The sequence below is a fragment of the Nycticebus coucang genome, chromosome 10, assembly GCF_027406575.1.
Source record: "Nycticebus coucang isolate mNycCou1 chromosome 10, mNycCou1.pri, whole genome shotgun sequence".
Lineage (NCBI taxonomy): Eukaryota > Metazoa > Chordata > Mammalia > Primates > Lorisidae > Nycticebus > Nycticebus coucang.
The window spans coordinates 47,556,427-47,574,873 of record NC_069789.1 but is presented as its reverse complement, the minus strand read 5'-3'; the positions used below and the strand labels follow the sequence as shown (position 1 = coordinate 47,574,873).

At 46.3% G+C, this 18,447-nt stretch overlaps 1 protein-coding gene and 1 pseudogene across 1 annotated transcript in view; both read left to right on the top strand.

The window, feature by feature from the left end:
- Positions 1-14,839, top strand: part of SMYD2 (SET and MYND domain containing 2) — a 50,365-nt gene extending 35,526 nt beyond the window's left edge. The window contains exons 6-12 of the mRNA XM_053604960.1: positions 2,076-2,143; positions 5,003-5,105; positions 7,685-7,795; positions 8,460-8,580; positions 9,822-9,996; positions 11,935-12,043; positions 14,403-14,839. Of these exons, the coding sequence (XP_053460935.1) occupies positions 2,076-2,143; positions 5,003-5,105; positions 7,685-7,795; positions 8,460-8,580; positions 9,822-9,996; positions 11,935-12,043; positions 14,403-14,483 (768 nt within the window). The 3' untranslated portion in view covers positions 14,484-14,839. The remainder of the gene's footprint in view (positions 1-2,075; positions 2,144-5,002; positions 5,106-7,684; positions 7,796-8,459; positions 8,581-9,821; positions 9,997-11,934; positions 12,044-14,402) is intronic.
- A 2,208-nt stretch (positions 14,840-17,047) lies between these two features.
- LOC128596404 (mitochondrial carrier homolog 1-like) lies at positions 17,048-17,948 on the top strand (annotated as a pseudogene).
- Positions 17,949-18,447: the final 499 nt, after the last annotated feature.

Here is an 18,447-nt window from a genome sequence, read left to right as displayed (position 1 = left end):
AAAATTGCTATGCAATTTGGCTTAGACGACGATCGCCGCCTCCCTGAAAGGAGCGGTAATGACTCTTAACACTCATGGGAGCCTTAGCTTATGAAGAAACACGCGCACTCTTCCGCAGTAAAGGAGGAGGAGGAGGAGGGAATAAAGAGACTGATGGTCATGCGGTGTTCCAGCCTGGAGGAACCTGGAGTTAGGATGGTGCTGACTGGGCTTGCTGAGGAGGCGGGACTCACAGCAAAGGAGAGTCCTGTCTCCCCGGGAGCTCAGGAGCTTTCAGTTTTGAAAATTATTGCTAAGTTCTCTCACTAATTCTTTCATTCTGCAAACATTTGTGGTCCTTTGTGGATACAAGGCACTTCTGAGGTGTGTTAGCATCCAGTCTGAGATTATAGGTAGACAGGAAAGTACAAGATCTAGATCATGCTCCAAAAAGTTTTGTTGAATGACTGAAAACCTTAATTTACTCATACCTAATGTTGGCTTATGGTCATTGGTGAAGGTCCCCATGACAGACTTGGTCAGGGTACTTGGAGTTAGCACAGAAAGTAGTATGCTGGTCTTCTACTTACTTAGAAATGCCCAGCCCCTCAGGGTTTCAAAGGCTGTGTATTATTTTACTAATCCACAATACCCTCCCATTTTCCTGTTTCTGTTTTGAATTGTAAATTCTGCACATCAAACCCATTATAGCCCTTATCTCTGTGTGTATCAAGATTTCCCAGCCTTTGCCATCAGCCCTTTAATTTTACATAAAATTGCCACATTAACTTTTAATAGACCTGACCAATTTTAGAAGAAATGTGGAGTAGTGTGAAAAAAACAGACTTTGCTGTCAGAATAGCTAGTCTGAATTCTAACTCCTGCCACGGGCAACTTAAAGAAGGTTGTCATAATGAGGCTGGACGGCTGTTGCAGAATTAGGAGCTAGTACTTAGCACACTGCCTTGTCCAGAGGAATGCTAGTTTTACAAAGCCCATCTACTGGCTGGAATTGCAGCAGCAGGCTGTCTCCAGCTAGGGAAAGGAGTGGGGTGGGATCATCCGGTGTGGGTGCTTCACAGACAGAACCTGCACGGCACCATGGGCTGACACAGGCTCTCAGCATTTGTTACCAATTAGCCTTATGATCTTGGACAAATCTTGGACAAGTCACCACTCCTCTCTGACCTCAGTTTCATCATCTAAAAAGTGAAGAGACTGAATTTTCTTCCATTTCTGACATTTTAGGCACATATGAAGAACACCCAGCAAATTGTCTCTCTATGGCTGGATATTCTTTGAGGCCACAGATTTCGGACTGTTTATCTTTCTGCACACAGTACCCAGCACATAAGGGCTCTCAATAAATGCCTATGGAGAGAACGAATTTATAGAACACCATAGAAATTGGGCACGCATAGTCCTTATTTTCAGCCAGCTTCCTTTAACGTAGGCTTCCTGAATGGTGAGGGCTGCCTTGGCAGTTTTCAACGCAGCATTTCTTTTAAAAGATGAGAAACTGGCCAGAGGTTGGATTTGGCTGAGACGTGAAAGGCAAGGTCTCAGTCCTATAGCTTTAGGCCCTCCGTCCCTCTGCCTGTCAGATGAAAGGACAGCAATTAGATTGGGTGAGTAAGAGTTTTAAGGTTTACCACCTGGTGAAGCTTTGGTGGAAGTGAATTCTTTCTCTAAGAACAGAGAGACTCAGGGTTGGGCTCAAGATCACGCAACAAAGCTGTGTCATAACTGGGATTAGATTCCAGGTATCCTGACTCCTACGTAAGTACGCAGACTCAGTCCATGGAGCTTGGGGAGCCCTCTTGGGACCCCATATTTAGGTAATGAGCAGGCTAACACTAAGAAGTGTTTCAGCCCTAACAATTCTGCTTTTAGCTATTCACACATGGGATTGATAAATAAATTTAGTTTGAACAAAGGATACCATAACCAAAATGAAGGTTTTAAAACCACTCAGCCAGAACGTTTCTTTAGTTAATTTGTTAAAGGTCAAAATTAAAGAACTAATTTCTATCCAGAGAGAAGCGTTAGCTCATTTTTTTTCTTTCTTTCTCCCTCCTCCCCCTTTCTCACTGCAGGTTAACTGCAATGGCTTCACGATCGAAGATGAAGAACTTTCCCATTTGGGATCAGCAATATTTCCAGAGTAGGCTGAGTTTGACTTTGTTTCTTTCTTTTTCCTTATTTAACACTACTTTGATTTTTTTTTTTATTTTTACATAACCCACCTAACTGCATGTGGCAGCCGTGAAACTCCAAGTGAATTAAAACAGCTTTTTAATCTGCCAGATTTCAAAATATTTCCCCTACACTTAAGGATCTGAAGGTAGTAGTTAAGAGAACAGTTGCTTGTTGAGTCCTGCTAGGCAGAGAGCTGTTATTAAGGAATATTTTATAGTGTGCATAGAAGGAACAGCCCATGCCCTGCTGAGAAATTTGCTTTCCACAGATCTGTGGTTGTAGAAATCTTTGGGTTTCTTACGCTCAAAGTGAAACATTAATTGCCAACCAAGAATTGGCCATAGGCTTGTGTAGAGAATATACGAGCTGCCTCTCCATCTGTCCTTCTCGAAAAATACCAGCACAGAAACAGCACCATTTGGAGGGAGAATATGCTGAAGGAGTGAACTAGAGAAAGATTTCAAAGAACTATAGCGTTTTTCTCTCTGCTTCAGGATTACTGGAGTAATTCAACAAAGGCTAGCCCCTTGGCAAATGGAGATCTTTGTAAATCTGACTTTAATGGATTGCCAAGAATGGCTGTGCCATTGTCTCTCTGGTGGAATGAGCATTTCCAGAATGCTTCAGTCCCCTGAAATCAAGCCCCCGCTTCCTGAGTAGAGCCAAGAAACCCTTCCTGTTGTCCTCTGTCTGAATAATCCACATTGTGGGTTAGTTCCATCTAGAGAGAGGTCGCTTAGTGTATGTATACTACAATGGCTTGGGGCTTTAGGTTGAAGTATACCTAGGAAATGCTTAACACGTGTGCATTTGCTGTGTGTGTGTGTGTGTGTGTGTGTGTGTGTGTGTGTGTGTCACTGCCAGGCACTGAGCATTGTGTGGGTCAGAAAGAGAAGAATCTGTACCGGTGTGTGTCATGAGCAGCTGTCTCAGGCTTACTTAAACCCGAGAGACAAAAAAGTTTGCTTGTGAGATCTTAACTGCCCCTGAGGCCAGAGTGGCGTCTTCTACATTTTAAAATCAGATGGTGAGAAAAGAAGCATGTTTGGGGTGAGGCTCTTTTAGACTTTCACCCTTGGGTAAAGGAAGAAGAAAAAGAGAAAAGGGCATTGTACCCTCAAAAGAAGCTTGTGTTGCCACCTTCAGAACTGAAAAGAACTCTTGAGTATCTCTGTTCTCTGTATCTTAAAGACTGAAAGAAAGATGAAAAGTGGTATTGTTGGAGGCTTCACCTCTTTCAGTGATTGCCAAGAAAATTATGAAACTAAGAACATGAGTTGTTTTAGGTTCTTTGCCTGAGTGCATCCTCCTCCCCATTAAAAAGATACTCAAAGTCTGTCTTGAAAGGAATTATTTACTTTTTTTGCTGCAAGATGTCTCTAGAAATCTGCTTTTCGTTTAATATAACTACCTTTTGGATGCATTTGTTTACAGATTTCCTGGGGCCTGATTCCCTGTGCATCACTTGCCAGGAAGCGGGTGGGCCTTGGTACAGGGTGGAGGCAGCCCTCCCCAAGAGCAAGAGCAGGAAGTGGCTGCCTGTTTGTCAGGGGCACAAGGCCAACCATGCACTTCGCTCAGGCCTCTAGCAGCCAGGAGGTGGAGGAGGGCCGCTCTCCCCAGCCACAGCAACCTGGAGCAGCTCATCCTCACCAGTCTTCCAAACCCCTTTGCTTTTTTGTATTCTCAGCGGGGTAAGCAGGCAAAGGAGCTATGGTCTCTGAAGGGTCGGGCAGATGACATTGGCCACCAGAGCAGTGATATGCATGGCTGTCAGTGCCCATAGGAGCATGAGCCCCAGTTTCCATGCCGTTTTAATTGGGGGAAAAAATCCCTTTGGGCTGAAATCATATCGGCATTGTGATTTCAAAGGCAGCATTTTCAGAGATCAAGCACTTTTTCCCCGTAGTTTAGAAATTTCTGTTCTCAGAACTTTGACCTTGATATAATCAGAAAGCTCAAAGCACCTCGCATAGGCGAATCTCTCTCTCTCCTCCTCGCTGTCCCTGAAAAGCAGACAGTGAGCAGCAGGAGCAGTCATGTCCCAATTTTCCAGATGAGGAAATTGAGGTGCAGAGAAACTCAGGCGTCTCCGGGTCTTGGGGAATCACACACCCTCCCTCCCGCCTGCCCTCCCTCAGCAAGCTGGCATCTCTCAACATCTGAAGAAAACATGTGAGAAGTAATCCACTAACACAAAAAGCTGCTTGAAAATGATGATCTGTTTGTCTTTGACAGTGGACAGTGGAGTCGCAATTAGCTGTGGGCCTTGGGTTCCCAGCTGCACCTATCAGGAAAGACTATCCATAGCATTTGTTGTTTTTATTGTTGTGAATTTTTTTTACTTTTGGCTTAGATGCCACTGTTTTGAATTGTGGATTTCACTTTTCAACATAAAGTTTTATTTATTATTTATTTTTTATTAAATCATAGCTGTGTACATTAATGCGATCATGGGGCACCATACACTGGTTTTATAGACCATCTGACACATTTTCATCACACTGGTTAACATGGCCTTCCTGGCATTTTCTTAGTTACTGTGTTAAGACATTTATATTCTACATTTACTAAGTTTCACATGTACCCTTGTAAGATGCACCGCAGGTGTAATCCCACCAATCCCCCTCCCTCCGCCCATCAACATAAAGTTTTAGATATTAGTATTATAAATGCATGCAGAACAACCTCTTAGAATATGTTGGCCAACTTTAGATGTTTTTTTTAATGTCTTATGAAGATCCAGTTCCTTTAACATAGCAGATCCGTAGCCAAGGAGACTAAATGTCTTCCTCAAACTGGGTTTTTCTCTTTTCATCAACAGTGTGGCCTTGATGAATCATAGTTGTTGCCCCAATGTCATTGTGACCTACAAAGGGACCCTGGCAGAAGTAAGAGCTGTGCAGGAAATCAACCCAGGAGAAGAGGTGAGTTCGTGGCCACAGGTGGCTGTGGCAGTGGGCTTCAGACAGCTCTTTTAAAATGACTGTAGCTGAATCCACACAGTATCACCCAGCGGTATTGGCTGTGAATGATTCCAACAGTCACATGGTATCTGTCCTCAGGCCCACAGGGGGTCTGTGGTCAGATGTGTGACCTGTGGCTTGGAATCCCACACCTGGGGGCTTCCACCTGGTACTTAACCTTTTCCATCTTTAGTCAGGATGAAATAGGAAAAAATTCTTCCCCAAGATCAACAGAGATTTAGAGGGAAAAGAGAGGGCCAAAATGAAACCGTGATTCTCTATAAACTCTAAAGGGGTGTCCAGTCTTTTTTTTTTTCTGCCCTACATTAGAAGAGTAAGAGTTGTGTTGGACCACGCCTTAAATTCGCAAACACTAACAAAAGCTAATTAGAGAAAAAAAAGTCTGTGCATACTTTCTGCAATATCCCACACCACAGATAAGCAAATGAAGTCCAGATAAAATCAGCATGTGGCCCCAGCAAGTATGTATCTCCATTGCCAAACAAATGAATTTGAGCCCTCCACCTTTTTTTTTTTTTTTTTGCCTGTTTTCACCGGCAAAGGATCTAAAGTGAAAGAGAACAAGCAGCCAGAAGTGGCTGAAGGACACCCAGCCCGAGTGGCACACCCACCTTCCGTGTCATTTCAGATCCACATCTGAACTTCCAGGTTGTAGGTCACTTTTTAGGAGTGTAACTCAGATGGCCCACTGTGAGTACTCTTAGTAGAAGTTACAAGTCGTCTGTGGTCACAGGGTACCATTTTTCCCTCTCTAACTTGGAGAGGGGACACCCTCTCTCCCTCTTAGGGACACCGAGAGAAACATCTGTCACTTGCTCGGTGGTTCCCTTTTCCTTCACCCATGACCTTATAAGATGTCTCATCTCAACGAGGCTGGCCTGGTGACTCGCTGTGGTGTGTTCCATTTCCTAAAGTAAATCCCTAGTGGGACATATGAATTTTTAGGGACTGTAGTCACATATTCTAGGTTCGATTTTAGTTTAATAATTTGTAATACTATTTTAAGATGTATGTCTGGATATTTAAAATTTAAATATAATTGTGTGCTAAATGGTGAATGCTTTGATTTCTCTAGAAAGTGTTAACCAGTCCACAGCTGAACTAGGAGCTGAAGCCCCCTCTACCCCTTGATAAATCCACCCCAACTAGGGTGTACCCCCTTGGGGCCCGACATTTAGGTTTCTGAAGGCCTTGTGGAGCTTGATGCCTCTTTGCTGAAATGGACAGTCGCTGTCAGTCAGAGTGTGGTCTCCAGTCAGTCAGAGTGTCACAGGTCCCAGCACTGACTGGACAGAGGAGCCATTTGTCACCTATACTGTCTGAACCAGGAGCTCTGGTACAGCTGTGGCCTTTGTCGCCATCTTCTGGAGCCTCTGTTTGTTGCACTGTGTCCATCAGTCCTGTCAAGACACCACCAGGCAGGCCGCGGCCCTGGGAGGCCGGGCAGGGCTGGCTGCTGTTCCCCTCCGCCATCTTGTTCTCACAGATCTGAAATGCCATAACCTCGTTTTGGGAAAGTCAATGCTTTGGGGGTTACTTGCCCTTCAAAACAGAAGGAACCATTCCCCCAAGTGTCAGAGTGAGCCCCGACGTGTCCGTGGGTCGGGAAGGGCTTGGCTGCCCCCGTGGCATCGAGCCCTGTGCGTGTCCCTGTCCTGCCTGCCTGGCGGTGCCTGCAGTCCCTGGCACACAGGCGGCTCTGTGAAACCCATCTGTTCAGTCAGACATTCGCCTGGTTGTGTGGGATGAGCAGCCAGGGCCGTCCCAGTGAGCAGATAACGGACATCTAAATGCTGGTCTCCTCCATATGCTCCCAGCCTCAGTGACAGACCCTGATAGGAAGAGGCCAGGGTGGGAGAACCCCTTGAGCCAAGGTGAGACTTTCCAAGTCCCCAGCCCGGGGGCATTAGGATCTGCTGCGGCAGCAGCCGCCCGGAGTGTCCTAGAAGCTGGGTATTCCCTCTGCTGACTTCTGGCCCACACAGACCTTCCTGTACTATTGCCAGCTGATGTGGGAAGAGAAACTCAGTAGCAGTGTGTGTGTGTTCATGCCCTGCCCTGCACACACCCAGCGGGACGGCCAGGAAAGCAGCTGAGCCTTTCCAGATTGTGAAATAAAGAGGCTACACAAAGGCCCAACCCTGAGGTTGAGTTGAATCTTTGCCCCGGGGCCTTTTGCATTTGTATCTGAGACCAAAGCAGCCACCACTGGGACAGACCCCCAACTGCTGTCTTGGGGGTGGAGGGAAGCGGGGATCCTTTCGACCCTCCATTGTCCCTGTTTCAGGGGCTCTTCATTCTGTAGGTTATTTCTCTTAGCTATGAGAAGGGTGACAACATTAAGTGGCTGCTCAGTTCAGGAATTCAGCGTTTAGCAGTAAACAGCACGTCCCTGAACTGTGGCCCTCCTTATCCTCCATCCCTGGAGGTGGTGCAGGGGCAAAGGACCGCAGAGCTCAGAAATGATAAAGATGGAGTTGGCCTCCCAGACCGAAGCTTTACCTTTTTGTACCCTTTAGGTTTTTACCAGCTACATCGATCTGCTATACCCAACAGAAGACAGGAATGACCGCTTAAGAGATTCTTACTTCTTTATCTGCGAGTGCCAGGAGTGCACCACCAAAGACAAGGTAAGGGCACTGTCTGCACTCTGACCTCAGGACCTCTCTGCAGAATGTGCTCCACTGTCTGACACGGGCTGTCTCCGCACAGACATTTTTAACCCTTTCAGCCCACCTTACAAAGACAGCCAGAAGGAACCCAGTTTGACCAGGTCTCTGTTCAAACTTGCTCCTACTAGCAGTTAACAACATTTCCATTACACTGTACAAACAAGGCAAGGAGTGGCCCAGTTACTAGTATATTTCATGAAAAGAAATGAATGCTCAAAAGAAAAAGAGAAGGAAAAAGAATTTTAAGAATTTTCAGGCTTTTTAACCTGTTCACCAGAATGTGTGGAAGTTTTCCTGGCATTGTCCAAATTGTTGTTTTGGCAGGGCCGCCTCTCTTTATTCTCTTGATTCATAGATGTGTGAATGTACACATTTGCCCCTAACAAACACACTCTAGAGAAGGTTGTCTAAAAAATTAATGCAATTGCTTTTATTTCTATAAAAAGGCAGTGAAGTATTGAATTTCTTTTAGATCCATTGCCTGATTTCCTTTCATTCTTTTGTAACCTTAAAAGGGGCAAGCCACTACCTCTGCATAGAAATATGTATTATTTAAAAGGTTTTCCCATCAATATGGTTGCCATGGGAGGTAACTTCTTACACTTGTGGACGTTTCCTTCAGGATAAGGCCAAGGTGGAAATCCGGAAGCTCGACGACCCCCCAAAGGCAGAAACCGTCCGTGATATGGTCAGATATGCACGCAATGTCATTGAGGAGTTCCGGAGGGCCAAGCACTATAAATATATCCTTTACAACTGCTCTGGCAGTTTACCAGTCCCTTGCCCACAAGACATGGTGCAAAGCTGGGCAGAGGAGCAGGAGACGGATGGGTTTAAGATTCTTAATATTGACTTGGTGCCTATAGCACAGTGGTTAACAGTGCCAGCCACATACACTGAGGCTGGTGGGTTTGAACCCAGCCTGGACCAGCTAAATAACAATGACAACTGCAATAGAAAATAGCTAGGCGTTGTAGTGGGTGCCTATAGTTCCAGCTACTTGGGAGGCTGAGGCAAGAGAATCACTTAAGCCCAAGCTTTGGAGGTTGCTGTGAGCCATGTTGCCACGGCACTCAACCAAGGTTGACATAATGAGACTCTGTCTCAAAAAATAAATAAAAAGATTCTGCATATTGAAGGAAGTATGTCTTCTGGTAAATGGATGAAGGCAATGACCACTGTCATGTGGTTGTGACCCTGTCAAACGTTACAATGATGTTCTTGTTCCTGCCCATTTGTCTAGCCTCCCCAAGCAGGGGAGGGCTGTAAAGGACAGAACTCTGAAGGCCCTCCTGTCTTGGGTATTTTACTTTGGGCAAGTCACAGTGCCAAGAGCCTGGCTTATTGCAAGTCTCCTCACAGGAACTCTGAGTAGCAACTGTTGTTATTCCCGGGTAGCAGATGACGAAACAGGCTCATAGATATCAAGTAGTTTGCCCAAAGGACACAGCTGATGGTGGCAGGGCCAGGATTTGGCCCAAGTTCTGCTATCAGAATCCATGTTCTTAACCACTACATAGTAGCCTTTTCTTGGGAGCTGAAGAAGGATTTGATGTGAACCCTAAAGGGAAGAACTTTAAACCAATGAGAGGAAATTAGAGAAAGGCACATTGTTTCTCAATGTAAGAAAGAACATGGTCATGGCAGGAGCCACGCTCAAGGCCAGCTTGGGTGAGGATTTGGATTTGGTAGGAAGACTGAGGATTTGCGATCCTAATCAACACTGTTTATGTCAGAACTGAGAGTGTGTACCCTGTGGCTAACAATTTTTAGTTTTGTTTAGCAGTTGAGGTCTTCAGATTCTCCCAGTTTATTTCTTTGAGGAAAATGTAATTCCTTTCACTTTTTCTTGGCTTTTTGTAATTTACTTTTTCAGAGGGTGAGGGTGTGAGTGGAGTGGACAGAATAACTCCCCTTGAACCCTCTCAGGGGCCGTCTCCAGGCAGCCTGGGCCCCATCAGTCCCTTCCTTGACTCCCTGGCACCCCCTAGTGAGCTGCTGGAGATCTGCGAGCTCAGCCAGGAGAAGATGAGCTCCGTGTTTGAGGACAGTAACGTGTACATGCTGCACATGATGTATCAGGCCATGGGCGTCTGCTTGTACATGCAGGACTGGGAAGGAGCCCTGCGATATGGACAGAAAATCATCAAGCCCTACAGGTGATTGCAGCAGCTATTCTGATCATCCTAGCTCAGAATGGAATTTGATGCTGTGCTGCCATCTTCCCATCTCATGTGGGAACATGCCTAGAACATGCCTCTTCTCTGCACCACATCTGGAGGTACAGGCACAGGCACAGTGCTGCTCCACCAAGGCAGGCCTGTTCTCTCCAGCATCCCAGGGATGCAGGTTAAGGTTATGCTGGGGGTACTGGGGCAACATGCCTCCAGGTCCCGTCCAGGGCCCATCTCCATAGTAGTTAATTCAGGCTAGTGTGTAAAAGCCACTCCTTGACATCTTTCCACACCTACTTTCCCAAGTTAAATGGCACTTAGGAGTCGGAAGGGGGTAATCTCAGAAACTCTTTCCATCATTACTCGCACCATCACCTCCTTTTGCTTTTTCAAATTATAGCCCTAGTTTGTAAGTGAGGAAACTCTGGAACCAGTGGGTTGCCCGTGGTTATCTAATGTCCTCCCACTCCAAGTTTGAAAACAAAAAAAGTTGATTTTTCACTGGTAGCAATAATGAATCTTGGCTATGGGCATGTGTCCTGTTTGAGAAGGTTATTAAACCTTTAAGTGGTGACAGAAGTCATGACATCTGGCTCTGACTGGCCACTCCGAGCTCACATGGTCTACATGAGCTCACTGGGGTACTTGTTAAAGGCACTGACATTTTGTGTTTACAGGTCTGCCCAAGACCAACTGGACCAGTAGATGAGAATCTCTGGTCATTAGACCCAGAATTCCTTATGTTCCAGAGGTACCCCAGGTGTACCTCATGAGTTTGAAAAGCCCTTGTTGCCCCTTTAAGGGTTTGGGGACTGTAAAGTTTGGCTAGTCTGAATGTCCACTGCTCAGTCCACCCTCCACTTACCCCACTGTGCCCTAATCCACCAGCAGGGGGAGTCCAAGGGGAAGCCAACTCTTGGAAACAGAATTTGTTAAATCAGAGATAATCTCAAAGCCTTCCCTTCCTGCTGACATGGGTGAGGAGGCTCCTGCACACTTCCCTGTGTGAGATCTGTAGGGGACAGACAGACAGACATAATTCCAGACTCTGGGGGTTCTCCCAGCAGGGCTCTGCTGCACCGGAGCCTTCCTCAGCTGAGCTAACCCTCAGGGAGGCCCAGCTCTGGCCCTTCGTAGGGCTGGTCCCAGAGCTGCTTCTGGGCAGCATGCTGCCTCCTGCCCAGGAATACAGCTAGAACATGTCTCTTTTGGACTGATGTTCAGGGTAAACAGGGTGGAGCAAGCCTGTGTGTAAATAAACACCTCCTACTCACATAAACAGATACGCTTGCTCACTCAGGAGCTGCTGCTTGAGCCCTGTTCTTAGGAAAATGGCTCTTTCCCAGGCAATCCCCATCAGTCAGCCTTCACTTAAAACCAGAGCATGCCTCCTGGACAATAGAGAAGATATGCCTAGAAGAAATAGGTGGGAGTCCCTGGGCCTCAGAGAGCTTATGATTTTGCTAAACCAACTCATATTGCAGGGTGTGACAGAAAGCAGGGATCTTAAACCACACGAGGGAGTGTGTGTAAGTGCACTGTCTTTCCAATGGGAGGTGATCGGTAACTGCTGCCCTCATCCGTGGGGCATTTACTTTAAGAGGTGTTTTCCCAGGGCCTCGTTTTGGGCACCTGAACTGGAATTGAATGTTTCAGTTGCACATGTCTTTGTATAGAATTTCTCCTGTGGCTTTTATGCAGCTTTTTCGAAACACACAAAGTGCAAAATAATGAGCAGAATCTACAACGTACAGGCAGCATTCAGCAGTCCACACTGTCCACCCAGTACTCCGCCTGCTGCTGCGGAGAGGTGGTCATATGCTGAGTGGCCCCAGGCTCACTGCAGCCAGCCTGCAGGGCCGTTCAGCAGCCTATGACAGACAGCCTGTGACAGATGGCCTGTTGTCTCTTCTCTCCTCCCAGTAAGCATTACCCTCAGTACTCCCTCAACGTGGCCTCCATGTGGCTGAAGCTGGGAAGACTGTACATGGGTCTGGAGCACAAAGCCGCAGGAGAGAAGGCCCTGAAGAAGGTATGTCTGTGCTCAAGGTTGGGGTTCCAGGGACGGGACGGCCTCCTGGACATCCCTCCTCCATGCCAAATAGGCTGCAAGGCTCAAGTGGTGGAGGGTGATCAGCTGTCACTGTCACCTACCCTGTGGCCATAGGAGCAGTGGGGAGGGGGTTCAGCAGCTCATTCCCAGGGAGCCCAAGTTTCCTCCCTGAGAATGAGGTCAGGCAGCCTTGTTACTCTGCAGTTGCTTTCATAAGACAGTGCCTAGCGAGGAAAAAAATGGGAAGTGAGTAGTTGAGCCTATGCCCTGCTTTTGTCCAGGCCCCCCATAAGGAAAAGGTTGTGCACAGCAGTGGGACTGCCCACGATCACAGACCCAGCCACTGGCCACGGAGAAGGGGTGACACCCTTCACCCTGTGAAGCCATAGAAATGGTTACAGGCCACTGGCGAGCGATTCTGCCATTTGCCCTTTAGGATGGGCAATGGATTTACGGAATTAGGATGCCCAGTTGTGAAATCAAGGAAGTTGGATATGGAGAGTTGCTCGACGTTAGAATCATGCATTTTCTCTTTCCAAAATGTAGTTAATCATCATCACCATCTGTTGAGTGCCAGTTACATACTAAGACCCTCTTGTTTCTTTTTAATTCTCACAAAAATGAGATTTTCAGCATGAAGAAAGTGAGCTTCAAGCAGGTTAAGTGAGTAAGGAGCCCAGAGTAGGTAGGTGCAGGGGGGCTTTCTGCACTGAAAGCTTCAGCTCCTCCACTTGTGCTCTGATGAAAACTCAGGGGGAGCCCGGCCCCTGGGCACCATTTGCCCTCAGTCTTTGAAGCTGCCCTGTGCTGCCAGCAAGGGCATTTTACAGTAGCTCAGAATGATCATCCTGTGTGTTAACTCTCATTATTCTTTATGTGGAAGTTTACAGTTAATAAGGTGGAATTTGGGGGACAGTCTAGTTACTCCTATAAAAGACTGTTTATAACATTCTGGTCTGTTGAGAAATGAGAAACGCAACAACACTTTAAGCCATGGAGTTTGTCTTCTAAGATTACATACACTCTTAGGTCGGAGGGGAAATTAGCCAATTGGGTCACAACTGTAAAGTGCTGGCAGGTAATTAAACAACAGAGCAGTGAAGGCTGGAGCAGATCTGAGCAAGGAATATGAGTCTTGAAATTAACACAGAGGGCTGGGAAGGTGTTTGGACCATAGATCAAAGTGAAGGTGTGTATTTATTGTGTGGCCTGCCTTCTGTTGGTTTGACCTCTAGGAGTAGAGTATATATAGAAAGGAATGCTTGTCATAGTCACAGATCATCAGAAATTCCCTATTGGGAAGTAATTGAAGTTTTCCTATCTGTGAGGAATACAGTTGAACAAGAAAGGACAAATGCATTCTTACCGAACCAATCCATTTAATATAAACTTCCTAATGCCAGAAACTATTTGAAACATTCTGTGTGTATTAACAACCCTGAGAAGTAGGTATTATTCCACTTTTACAGATGGGGGAAATGAGGTACAGAGTAAATTGCCCAAGGTCCCATAGCTGAGAAATGACTGAGCCACCAGAAAGTCAATCACTATATAGTGCCTGACTGTGCAGAAACCTTGTAAAGTATGTTCTCTCTACCGGCCCCCAAGGAAACCTGCACGTGTTTTTAGGTTTTTCAGAATATGTATTAAGAGGTAAGAATGACCAGCATGGATTGTTTTAGCAAGACCCCCATCTCCACAAAAAAGAGAAAAATTAGCCAGATGAGGTAGCCTATGCCTATAGTCCCAGCTGCTCAGGAGGCTGAGGCAGGAGGATCACTTGAGCCCAGGATTTCAATGTTGCTGTGAGGTAAGGCGAGGCCCCTGCACTGTAGCCTGGGTGACAGAGTGAGACCTTGTTTAAAAAAAAAAAAAAAAAAAGGAAAGAATATAATTTTTGAATAGCAAAAATGGTTTAGCCATGTTTTCCAAATTAATAACTAAAACCAAAATAGGTTCAACATGAAGTTCACTATGGCCTTTTCTTGTCCAGCATTACCTGTTTTCATGGTTGAACATAGTCAAAAAATTAAGTCTTTAAAGTATTTTTGACTGAAATATCTAGAAGGTTGGGGCAAAAGAATGTCATGGAATCAGTTTCTCTACCTCATTCCTCCAGCTGCTAGCTGGATATTTTTGCAGAATGGATGACTAATTGGTCACCAGATAATCTTGTTTCCTTTGTTAAAAAACCATATTATGGAAAAGAACATAGACTTCAAAAGCCAGTTTGCATCCTGTGCCTTAAAGCAGAGAGGGTCAACTTGAATTGAAGTCAGCCGGGGTGGAGGTATGAGGGGATCTCTAGGCTCTCACGCTTTCTCTCACTCTTTCTTAGGCCATTGCAATCATGGAAGTAGCTCACGGCAAAGACCATCCGTATATTTCTGAGATCAAACAGGAAATTGAAAGCCACTGAAACCACGCAACATTTTAGTTTTCATTTAAATACTTAGTTCAGAAACCTTGAAGAATTTGAATGTTTGAAATCATATACATCAATTCGGCATTTCTGTAAAATAATTGGAATGAAAACACTCAATTGCACTTAAACCTTGCACATGCCATACTTTGAGGTTAGTCTCAATCTTGAACTTTCATATCAAATTAATTTTGAATGTTTTTGTTTTCCTAAGAGATAATGGCATGGTTTTCATATATAATATATACTTTGGACAGATTGAGTTTTAAAAATGCAATTATTTTTCTCTTCATGCCTCTTGTAATGTTCAGAACAAACTTGAATGTTGAAAGAGAATAAAACAGATCACAGTACTTGAGGTTTGTGTTTTCTTCTGTGTGGGGGAGGATTTCCAAGTAGTGGCGAGAGCTTAGTCTTGGAATGGACGTGACACCTGTTCTCCATAATTCAGCGAGCCCAGGTTTCCTCCCTGGGACTGAGGTCAGGCGGCCTCTTAATTCTGCAGTTACTTTCATGAGACAGTGCCTAGGGAGGAAGAAAATGGGAAGAAAGAGGAAAAGTGCAAGATGGAAAGAAAAGTATCTGTGGCGAAGAACATTCACGTGACCTGAGTGCCCTTCTGGGGCAGGAGGATGTTTCCAGTCTTCTCTCTGTGCCTGGTGTCCCTCCAGGATATAAAGGTGCTTAGTACAGGCTTTGTTTTCTTGGCTTTTCCCCTGCATGCCTTTGAAAGCAGACTTTCCATCTCTCATTCTGTTGATTATTCTGTGTAATATTCTCCTTTTTTGGAAAGACTCCAGGGTAAGCTTGAGAAGGGAAAAATTTTTTCCTTACCAACCAACCCTGTGTTGTTGAGCAAACACCGATCTCTACCCACACAGACAGGAGGAATCCGGCTCTCTGTGGCCCCGCAGCCTGGACGGCAGCAACCTGGGGAACTGTTTGTTAGCAACCACTGCACAGAAGGACCCAGCATGCACGCCCACGCTCCTGAGTGCAGGGGTGTTTATCTTAGGAAAGTGCCTTGTAGACCAAAGAGAAGAACTTCCCCATGGGTTAACAAGTAAAGCCAGTTGGAGTTTAAACTTCAGTTATCTTTCACAGGCATGATCTGAAGACAGCTAAAGTAGCTGTAAATGTGTTTTTCTTTCATTCTCATTGGCGCGCGTGCACACACACACAGACACACACACACACACCCTTCTCACATACCGTGGGATTCAGCAGGTAGAATGCATTCTATCCAGGGTAGCAGTGTAGTCAGTAAGACATTGATTGAGGGCAGCACCTGTGGCTCAAAGGAGTAGGGCGCCAGCCTCATATACGAGAGGTGGGTTCAAACCCAGCCCCCGCCAAAAACTGCAAAAAAAAGTCGTTGATTGAACATCAATCCTTGAATATGCCAATGCTCTTCAGGTACACAGGGAACAGTAAGGCATGGTCCCAGGTGAAAAGAGCTTAGTTTTTAAGAATGTACAGTGGCTCACACCTGTAATCCTAGCACTCCGGGAGGCCTGAGGCAGATGGATTGCTTGAGCTTAGGAGTTTGAGACCAGCCTGAGCAAGAACGAGACCCTGTCTCCACTAAAATTAGAAAAAACTAGCTGAGCATTCTGGTAGTAGTCCCAGCTAATTGGGAGGCTGAAGCAAGAGCATCTCCTGAGCTCAAGAGTTTGAGGTTGCTGTGAGCTATGAAGCCAGAGCACTCTACCAAGGTGACAGAGTGAGACTCTGTCTCAAAAAAAAAAAAACAAAATCGAATTTACTATATTTTCTGTGGCTATGCTCAAAATAAGCTTAGCCCACCATTTCTATAGGCTCTATAAAGTTTATTAAAATAACACTTGCCCAGCATGTTCAAATAACACAAATGTATATGGAAAAGGGGAGCTGTCCTTTCGTCCTCCTCACCAGTCCTGCTCCATGGTGGTAACTTGCACTATGGAGTCCATTGTGCGCTGTAAAGAGTTTTCTTTACGTGATCAGTTTTTCCTGTGCCTGTATGATGTCTCTCAAACAGATGTAGGAAAACAAGGGCCAAATGGTACTGACATGTGGTTTTGTAATCTGCTTCTCTGACTAAACAATAAGGATATAGCACTTACAGAGCAGCCTCGTTCTTTTTGGAGGCAGAATGTCACATGGAATGCATCTGTGATCATTTACATAGCTTTCTCTTATTTATGGACATTTGGTTTTTCCCCACTGTAAACAGTGCCACAGTGAATAATATGAAACAGAATTTTGCTGTCATATGGTACCATTTTGGGAAATAGATTCCTAAAAGTGTAATTTTGGGATCAAATAGTGGGAACATTTTTTATTTGAATAAATATGGCCACATATCCTTTAAAAAAAAGATTTTATCAGGTATCAACAGAAGAGTATTTGTTTTCTTCTCCCTCATAACACTGTATTATCTCTAAAAATATTTTTGACAGGGCTTGTGGTAGAACTGGGGCAGGCACCATACACAACCATGCCACCTTCAGCCTGTGACATAGCCTTGGGCCCTCAGGATGGACAGTGGCCGGGTGGGGGGAGCGCTGGGCTCCGGGACAATGCCCCAGCTTTTTGTGGCCCTAGATGTGGGTGTGATGGTGCTCAGCCATCAGCTGCTCTGCATGAAGCTGCTCCTCTACTCGGGTCATGAGCCAGTGGCCTCCACCCTTGGGACTGATGTGCTGGGGAGGAAGGTCCTCTATCTGCGGAGCTTCTTCAACCACACCAAGTGCATTGTGCAGGTGGATGGTAAGGGAGGGCTGTGCCAGGGTCTAAACCCCCAGCTGATGTCCATTGCGCTCTCTGCTGTGACTCGGGGCCATACAAAGAAGGTTTTTCCTCTAGATGAGATTGAACAGGTTTCCAACAAAGATGACTTCTCTGGAGAAAGCAGTGAAGGAGACCTCCTATGAGAAGGCGGTGCAGTGTATGTCTGCATGCGGGCCATCCCCACCATGTTATCTCAGAGAGCTGCATGGTCCAGGCTGTGGGACCCGAGGCCGACTGTAGTGGCCTGCTGAGCTTTGCTGGGAAATTTTCAGAGAGGAAGGGCTGCTGGGATTCTTCGAAGCCCTAATCGTTCACCTCCTGGGCAATGTGGTTTTCTTTCAGGGCTATAACCTGCTGGCCCACTTTACCAGTGCCGACCTGGTGAATGATAGTGTGGGTGACACTCCAGGGCAGCTGGGAAGTGACCAGAATCCAGATTCCCAGTGTAGCCAGGCCCTGGCCATCTGGAGCTACAGCACGTTTGTGATGAGGAGTGCAGCAAGCATGCTGACCTATCCCTGCTGGTCGGCCAGCTCGTGGCTGTGAGCAACTGTGGGCTGCCGGCTGGGCTCCCCCCTTACTCCTCAGTGTTCAAACCCTGGGTTTGCTGCTGGACGTACCTAAGTATGCAGGGCCAGCTTTTCCGAGGCTCCAGCCTGCTTTTCAGGATCATGCTTTGCCCTGGAGTAACCTGAATTATCTTAAAAAAAACATGTGTGTCAAGCTGGCCACCATGGGCGAGGCCTGATCATCTTGAGCCACCGTAAGGCGAGCCCAACCCAACAGCACCTAGATGTGCTCCAGCCCACCTGGGCTTTGGTTTCCATATTTTCCATGTGTCTGACCCGATGTGGGCATGGGCTGGGGTGGGGCTGTGTTCAGTGGATCAGGTCACCTGTCAGACCTGGGGAAGGTGGGGTGGGGGTTGGGGAATTGGGCCAGAATCCTCTGACTTACCAGACTTGCTGAGTCTGTCTTGTGCAGGGGGCCAGAGAATGGCCATGGAGGGCCAGGCTGGATGAGGAAAGGCTAATGGGCCAGATCCCATCTCTTCCTCCACCTCTTGAGGCAGCCCAGCTCCCGTCCTGAAGCTCAGCTGGGAGCATCACTCTCCACTTTGTAAATGGGACACAATCCCTCCTTTATGAGGCCACCATCATGTCTAAGGCTTGCGTGAGGAACCTAATGC